Genomic DNA, 9,192 nt, shown 5'->3' on the forward strand with positions numbered 1-9,192 from the left:
GTTAAAAGTTATGGATTACTCAAATTAGCATGAAGTGTGATTTCAACATTTTAACACTTTTTTAATTGCATGAATCTCCCAACACTAATTTAATGCTTCAAAATGGCCAAATTAAAAAAAAAAGAGCATATTATTCAAACACTCAAAGATGCTATAACTATAGCATTATTATGAGGATCAAATCTGGGTGGGTTAGGAACTTGGCACTCCATAAATAGACAAAATCTTACAATAAAACAAACTAACACACCACCATTGTCACCTTTTTTTCCTCTCCTTTTTTGTGTAGCAATTTAAAATAGTTAAACATTTAATGGTATAATTAAAATAGAATAAAGTGTGGACAGGACCAAATCCTGAATGAACCCCACCATCCAGCCTTGCTGCCACCCTATTTGCATGCTTTTGTTCATTTCTCTCTGACACCCTTTCCTTCATTCATTCTTCCCATTCACTCACCTCTATCTATCTGTTCATCTCCCATTCTTCTCTCCTCCATTTTCTCATCCAAATCCATCACAAACCCTTATAACAAACACCTCATCTGCATATTCTCAAAAACTTTCACCCACTTCAAACAACTCAAACACATCAATGGCAGTTGAAGCTCGTCACTTTAACATCTTCCATCCTCAACAACTCATACCCAATAGGTGAATACATCTCTTCTCACCCTTTTTCTTCTTTTCTGTTTCATCACCATAATGTTTTTCTTTTTCTTTTTTCTCTTCTGATGAACCTGCAGAGAAACCTTAACCAACCCAATGGATGCCACCATCATGAACATGTACGCCACGCAAACGGGTTTGGGTTTGGGTAATTACTCGATGCTGCCTCTCTCCGGCACCACCACCGCGTCGGAGACATTTCTTCCGCCGCCTCACTTCAGCTCTCTACTCCAGAAACCCGCTGTTTTGGAATCCGACAACAGTACTCTCTCCTACAACAACAAGGTTGTTCCCGTTTCCAGAAAACGCTCCAGAGATTCCATCCACGACAACAATTTCCCTTTCCATCCATACCCTCAGAAGAAAACCGATTCTTTCTCCTTCCTTGGCGAAGACATTTCCTCTCACATCCATCGTCAACAGCTCGACCTCGATGCCCTCGTCTCCCACCACGTAATTCACTTACCCTTCTCTGATTTCATCGAAATTTCAGGTTTTTGAAAAATAAATCACTTTCCCGAGTTTTTTCATTGGGGTTTTGTTTAATTAGTCTCCATTTTTATCCCCTTAACTTGTCCGAATTTGCCAAACACAACACTCTAAATACTTTTCACAAAATTCAACCGTGCAAAACACTACTTTTCTAGCCCATCAGCAATGATCTTAGCATGGTTTTTAATTGTAATAATGCACATCTTCGATATTGATTACTTTTTTCTGGGTCTTGTAATTTTGAAGTTTTTTTACTGTGAGAGTATTTGATTTAGTGAATGAGTAGCATTAACTGATGTAATTTGGAATGTCTGCAGATGGAGAAGGTTAGGATGGAGTTAGAAGAAAAGAGAAAGCGGCAAGCTAGAAGATTGATGGAGAGCATTGAGGTGGAAATGGCGAAGAGGCTGAGAGCGAAAGAAGAAGAGATTTTGAAGATAGAAAAATTGAATTGGGTTTTGGAAGAGAAAGTGAGATCACTGAGCATCGAGAATCAGTTTTGGCGCGACCTGGCTCAGACCAACGAGGCCACCGCCAATGTCCTCCGCACCAATCTCGAGCAGGTCCTCGCCCAGGTAGCAGCGCCACCGCACACGGCTGATGAAGATGCGGAGTCGTGCTGCGGGAGCAGCGACGAGGGGTGGCGTACGTTAGCCACCGGGGCGCAGGACAAGGAAAAGGAAGGTTGCAGCGAAATAAAAGAAAATATTATTATTAATAATAATAATAATAATAAAAACAAATATAACGATAATGGAAAAAGCGGTGGGAAGAGATTGTGCAGAAAGTGTGGGGAAAAGGAATCGTGCGTGCTAATCTTACCGTGCAGGCACCTATGTGTCTGCACAGGTTGCGGGTCTAGTTTAGACTCTTGTCCTGTTTGTAAATCCATAAAAAATGCCAGTGTTCATGTAAACATGACATTATAATCATCATTAATTTCTCAAAATGAAATTAGAAGAAAAAAGATTAATTTTTAATTTCATCTATTTTTTATTTTCTGCAAATTTTGCTTTGTTTTGAATGAGAATGAATGAGTGTGGTGAGTCACGAGATTTGGATGAGAAGACACGACATGAAGTGGAGAGACATGGAATCTTAAAAGTCATGATTAAAAATGAGGATTTAGATTATGAAGTGAAATATCTTAGATTATGGGAGAGGGGTAAAAGAGTAAAAAAGCGAAGGAAGAGTGTGGGACCCAACGCGCACCTACCCGACAGCTACTGATAGTACCCCAATAGAGAAACTAGGTAGTGAGCGTGAATGTGGCGCGTGGAGTCAACGAGTAGGTGAAAGCGAAAGGTGTGCGGCAAAATCTGACACGTAGGACGCGCGCAAATGTCGCTGTTGGGTGAAGAGTGGCTGCAACAGCAATTTCTCTGTCTTCTTTTATGCGCGACCAGAGTGTTGGGGACCCACGCACCTGGGGCCAAAAGCCTAAGCACAAAACGACACCGGAACTGGTTGTTGGCTAAAAAAATAATACGATAAATAAATAATATTTTTTAGAAAAAAGAAGAAATAAATAAAAGGACGCAGGAGTGTCTGGGAATCTGCGAAGGGTAATTATTGTGAAAGCAATGCATTGATTCCGAATAGGTGCAGAAAACGACGGCGTTTTCCTGGTGCATCGTTTTTTATATAAATTATAATTTTACTGAATCTTGAAATAATTTTTATTAATTTATTTATTATTATTACTGTGTGTGGGTAGAAATAGGATAGGGTAGTTGGGATTTCACGGCACCCAGTTAAAATAAGGTAAGGCTGTGATGGCAGATTGAGTCGTCTGTGTTATTATTATTACCTCTTTCTTTTTTTCAACTCTCTGTGTCTCTGCTCTGACTCATTCCGAATTTCCAAGTTCCACCTTCAACAAAACATCAAATAAACACTAAAAAAATACTGCAACGTTTCCTTGTATTGTGTGCTACGAACCACTGCCTTACATTAAGTGTCTTAGAATTACTTTTTATCTATTTTATTTTACAATAAATCACTTTTTTTTGATATATTTCTTTAAACTTTACATTTCTTAAAGAAATTATTGTATACAAAAATAATAGAACTAATAAATACTAAAAAATTTTAAATTTTAAATTTAACTTAATCATAATCAAACTTGTAAATTTGATTTATTTTCACTTATATAGTGGATACTCACCTCCTCATCTCTGATGAATGACATCTCCAACATTTAAAAAAAAAAAATTCGAAGTTTTGTATAATAATTTAATTATTGTTTTAATACTTAAAATTGTATTTGTATTTTTTAAAACTTCCTTCTTACAGTGTCCTTCTAAAATTTTAAAATGATATGTATTGAAATTTTATTTTTATTCTGAAAATATCAGATAAATATTTCGAAACCAAATTTAGAGAGGGAAAAGAATCACGTAAAGAAAATATAAGGATAATGTGGGAAGAGGATAATTACCATCATAAATAAATATCAAATTGAATATATAAATTAATTAAAATTTATGACGTTATTGTCAATTATTTTTTTAAAGTCTTTTAAACAGGAATTTCTATGTCTAGATTCTTCCGCTCCTAAAAATTACTTTTATTTTTCAAACTTTGTTTTTCTGGAAAAAATGGGTGAAAAGAAAATGCCTGATATTTTTAAAAAGTTAAAGGTAATAAATAAAAATAATCATAAATAATTTCAATAATGTTATAAAATAAAAATAATCAAAATACTCTTTATTGCAAAATAAGTCTCTATTGAAAATATCACCATTTAAATTACTTAATTTTATTTTAAATATCCTAAGATCATTATATTATTTTAAATGATAAACTTATGTTTACGTAGCTGGTATAAAATAATTATAAATAGACAAAAAATATTTATACAAATTATAACCTAATAATATAAGTGAAAATCAGTTTTCGTTTCAATTTTTCACTTTTACTTATAATAATATATAAGTGTAAAACACTAATAAATTGACAGAGTAATTAATACTATCAAGATTTTTTTAAAAAATAATAAAACTATAAAGAAGTTATTAAAAATATTTGAATGATATTTTCTTAATTTACTTGTTTTACAAAGCACTATTTGTTTATATTTTAATAATCTATTCTAGATTTTGATAAGGTATGTATTTATTATGATATTATTTTGGTATGATATTGTATATGGTAAGAATCATAAAAGTATTTTTTTAAATTGATAGTGTGACTTAAATAATAAAATTAAAACTTTAAAGTATAGATAGAAGTTTTATAAGACGAGTTTTATTATTTTTCATATTATCTCTTTAAAAATATTTTTTTTTAGAATTTTTTTCTTTCCTCTAAGTATTTTACTTGGGTAATCTGTTTAAAAATTAGAGGATGTTAAAGTGATCAATAGGACAAAGTCTTCTAGTCTAGCCAAACAATTCTTTTAAAAGTGTAAGTTAGTCTCACTTCTTTTCTCTAGTTTCACGTTTTTCAATGTATTTGAATAATTTTCCACTGTATGAGTCATTCAAGCTTTCCTTTAGGTTCTTTGTTGATTAGTGGTTATAATTGTATACCTTAATCATGATTCCACGTTTTGTAGAGCTCTCTAAGGTGAGAAAACAGCTTTAGGTTCCTTTTAGGATCCTTCAGTCATTTAATTAGTAAAGGAAGCAAAATACCTCTTTTGTATTATGTTAATGCCCTCATAATTTATGTTAGAGTTTGATTACTGAGATTTAGCTTGTGGAGATTTTGCTGTGTTGTGGTGCAATTGCTTGAACTTGACCTATATGTGTGGTATTTGATATTGGGAGATGATTGTAATGAATGCTTGTTGTATATTGCCAGTTTTTTACCATTTGAGTTGTTGCAATTGAGGTTGTAATTGGTTAAGAACTGTTGTTTAACCTTGAAGTAGTGGAAGGTGAAATTTTTTGCTAGTCTTAGGTTTAATTTGGGTTTTAATATTGAGAAGTGATTTTGGAGTGGTTTTCACCACACACAGGGCAAATCTCCCATGAATTCGACATCAATTCGTATATTTGGATGGTTGAAACTTAAGGTTGATGAGATTAATTTTGTATTGCTTGATTTATATTATGAATGTAGTATTATTGTTTTAAAATGTATGTATGTTTTATTAGTACTTTATCTATCTTTGTTTGTTCATGTGTATGTCTATTTTCTCTTTTGCAATGATCATTGTAACGATTTGGGCTTAAAGGATGTCTCTGGTGAGCAAGAGCCAACTGGTGGTAGAGTTGAAGCTTAGAGTATGACGTTTTGTTGTTCTTTTTGGGTTTGTAAAATTTATAGTACACTTTTGGTTCGATGTAATATATCTTCTTGTAGTGTATGACAATGTATATAAATATATCTTACTATTTATATTATTTTAGATGATTGTAATGACAATTATATGTCTTTTCTTGAATCAACAGTTTTATTAAAAATGTAATATATCTTTTTGAACACTATGAAAGTTTATAATTAACAATCATTAATTATACTAATTAGTAATTATAAAAAATCTCACAACCTTCTAAAGAAAGTTTATTGATATATTATTCACTACCAAGTGTTGAGAAGGATTTTCCCAAAATCAACCAAAGAGTTTGATTGTGTTATAAGTTTTGTGCTGTGAATCTTTTGAAAATTATTTGTCACTCACATGCTTTCATTATCTAGTATTTTAATGGTTTAATCATTCGCAAGGTCCATATTTTGTGTGAGAATCTTAAATTGGTCATTTTCTTTTTTCGCGTCTCGGATTCTTATTTTGTGAAAATTACAACAATTACACCATTGTCGTTAAATTGGGCCAAACAACATTATAATTAGGTTGACGTGGCATGGTCATCTTAGTATTTAAATGGCGTGGCTGACATAGGGCATTATATGGATTTTAGTTGTTTTCAAATAAAAAAGTTGGGAAAACTTCTAATTTTTATAAATCCCTAATTGCTTCAATCCCTAATAAAAGAGAAAAACTTCGTTCTACATCTTATTCAAAGGTGTTCGTTGCTCTTGAAGTAAGAGAGGTTTGAAGATGACTCGTGCTCGTCTTGCTCAAGTATTGTGGATTGAATTTGTTCGTCTTGCACGAGAAAAATGAATTGATGTGTTTGGGTGTGTGTGTGTGTACTTGTGTGCGTGTGTGTAGGCATGTGTGCACATGTCTGTATTTTATAATTTGTGTGTGTGTCTGTGATTGTGTTTTTGTGTATGTGTGCGCATATGTGTGTGCGTGTGTTTGTGTGTGCCTGTATGTGTGTGTGTATGCGTGGGCATGAGAACATCTGACGTGTTTAGGCATGTGTGTGCGCATGTGTGTATGTGTTTGTGTGTGTGTGTCGTGGGTGTTGTGGATGTGTGCGCATTCGTGTGTGTATAGGCATATATGTGTGTGTGGGCATGTGTGGTGGTGGTGTGTGTGTTTTTGTATGTATATATACGTGTGTAGACGTGTATTTGTATGTGCAAAACTCTCATTAATTTAAATTGATCTTACACTTAAAAAGATGTATCACTTATATTAAATTAATAAATGTGTTTTATCTCTCGTAATTACTACACTTTTTAATTAATATTGAAATTCATACCTAATATTTTAATAATACCAATTCCCAACAATTTATTTAAGTATTATTTAATTGTTTCAAACTTTTTAATATTTTGCAAGTCATAATTCCTTATTAAATTTATTTCATCCAATCTTCTAGTTTTTTCTATATCCTTTCACATCATTCCTAACTTCTTTTTTAGTAATATCACATTTATTATGAGAATAATGTGTGAAATACCAACAAGCAAACAACTTGGTGTTTTTTTTTTATAATTTTTTTAATATTTATTTGGATCGTGGTAAAATTTTTAGGTTATGAATCAATAACGTAATATTTTATCATAACTTATCACTCTCTAAATAAATTTATATTCTTATGATGAAATTTTAATTTTGAAAATATAAGAAATATATTATATTAGGAAAGTTGTCATTTTATTTCATAAATTTTTCTAAATACGAGATAAAATGTGATAGAATATTAAAATTTTATTGCGTCTTAATTTTTTAAATGTAAATAATAAATAAATACTTTTTTAGTTTATTCAAATACCTTCTTTTTATTTTTATTTTTCTTTATCATGTTTTTATGACATTGTCAATAATATAATTGAAGAAAACTTCTCAAAGTTTTTTAAGAAGAGTTTGATATTTTCAAATTAATGTTATTTTCAAGATTTTCATGTGAGGAGCTTATTGTATTCTATAATGTCTATAATTTATGTAACACTCCAAAAAGATAGTAATAAATTATATAAAAGAGTTATCTCAACGATAATAAGATAGAACAATTAAATGTTAAATATAAAGTATAATTTTACAGTCATTCAAAATAACCATAAAATTTAAACTTTATATACAACTAGTCTATTATCAAAACTATTTACAATACTATTCTAACTAGTCTATGCTGCTGCATCATCTTCGTCCAAAGCTTGTTCCAGAAAAATCTCCTCTCCCTTTGTTCACATCCACAAGATGATCATTGCAAAGAAAAAAACCACACATACAAAACACAATCACAAATAGAAGGGTAAGCTAGATATAAAAGAATTCATGCATTAATGTAACATACAACATACACATAAGTATTCATACAAGATAAACTAATTCAAACATCCTAACATGTTACGACCTAAACTTGATCGTCTGGACTTATAATGATTGTCGAACTATGGTGGGTTGTGCACTTATGGTGGCCTCTACTGCTTTGCAAAGCCATTGTCAACGGGTTTCACCCTATCACACTCACAAGGTTAGTTTGTTTGGGGCCTTAAGGCATACTAGAAGTTATGGAAGAAGGATTTGGATGATTCTGGTGGTGGAAGCAATCAACCGAATCTTCTTCTCTGATTGGACAGTAGCAGCATGCAACAATAGAAGTTGTACTTGGCAACGCAACGGAATGGATTGAAGAATGATGATGATGAACGGAGGAAGCATAAACTATGGGAGTCACTCTTCAAATGCTGTTTGATAACGGTTGAAAAATCGTTATTTTTATACTTAATTTTGATACTTAATGCACCCTGTTTTACTTAGAAACTTGCTTGGACTCATGATTTTGCTTTAGTTTTGTGAATAATTAAGTTGATGTTATACTTTATGATTTTATCACAAAATTCCCTTGATTTTGTAGGTTATTGGAATGATTTGAAAGAAGGGTTGAAGTATTAAAGAGTTGCAGTGTAGAAAAGTCAACAGTCAATCAAAAAAGTCAACAGTCAACCAGTCAGCCAAAATGCTGAAAAGTCAACAAGAATGCAGTTTTTCAGAACCGCTGGTGGCGCTGAGTGCCAGTCCAGCGTTGAGCGCCAATTTTCTCACCATTTTTTCACTGTTTTGCGCTTGGACGACACCGCTAGGCGTCATTCTGAATGTTGCACCTATTGCTGTAGCGCTGAGTGCCAGAGACGCGAGTTTTGGGCCAATTTTCTGTTATTTTTATGATCTAGTTTTGGGCCTGGACCCGTTTTCTGTTATTTTTATGCCTTATTTAAAGATCAGAACGTCTTAGAGAATGTATCTTTTAACGGCTTAGGCACAGAAACACACTTTTCACCCCTTTAGGGGAAAATTTGGGGAATTGACAACTCTCATTTTCTCTTTCTAGGGTTTCTATCTCTTATGTTCCATTGTATGCCTAGTTTCTCCATGACGATGGAGAATTAATCTCATTTGTTATTGGGGAAGATGTAACCTCTAAACTCTCTTGTATTTGAATTTTTCTTGAATATATATGCTTTCTTTCATTAATTGTTAGAGATATTCTTCTTTACTCAAATGTTTGGCATAAATCTTATGATTTGTAAGTATCATGAGGAGATATCGCACTCTTAAGGTAGGTGGATTTGGGGAAGGTGACAACTCTCCTCTTCTCTCCCTAAGATTGGTATCATGAGATATCTACAACTCACGATCTGGGGAATTCTCTTGATAATAATATTACCTATACATAGGAATAGGACGATAAATTGCTTTAAGCTTCTGTGCACTGAAATGCATGAC

The 9,192-nt window shown here is 32.4% G+C and overlaps 1 protein-coding gene across 1 annotated transcript; it reads left to right on the forward strand.

The window, feature by feature from the left end:
* Positions 1-316: 316 nt before the first annotated feature.
* LOC106753271 (probable BOI-related E3 ubiquitin-protein ligase 3) lies at positions 317-2,143 on the forward strand. The gene is made up of 3 exons (XM_014635062.2): positions 317-653; positions 746-1,121; positions 1,478-2,143. The coding sequence occupies exons 1-3, from the start codon at positions 595-597 to the stop codon at positions 2,087-2,089; spliced, it is 1,047 nt and encodes a 348-aa protein (XP_014490548.1). The 5' UTR covers positions 317-594; the 3' UTR covers positions 2,090-2,143.
* Positions 2,144-9,192: the final 7,049 nt, after the last annotated feature.

The sequence above is a fragment of the Vigna radiata genome, unplaced genomic scaffold (genome assembly GCF_000741045.1).
Source record: "Vigna radiata var. radiata cultivar VC1973A unplaced genomic scaffold, Vradiata_ver6 scaffold_227, whole genome shotgun sequence".
NCBI lineage: Eukaryota > Viridiplantae > Streptophyta > Magnoliopsida > Fabales > Fabaceae > Vigna > Vigna radiata.

Excerpts from the sequence above, each read along its gene's own strand:
- LOC106753271 (XM_014635062.2), top strand. The coding sequence starts at position 595 with ATGGCAGTTGAAGCTCGTCACTTTAACATCTTCCATCCTCAACAACTC. Across the intron at positions 654-745 it reads CAACAACTCATACCCAATAG|AGAAACCTTAACCAACCCAA; the intron begins GTGAATACATCT and ends ATGAACCTGCAG. Across the intron at positions 1,122-1,477 it reads ATGCCCTCGTCTCCCACCAC|ATGGAGAAGGTTAGGATGGA; the intron begins GTAATTCACTTA and ends GAATGTCTGCAG.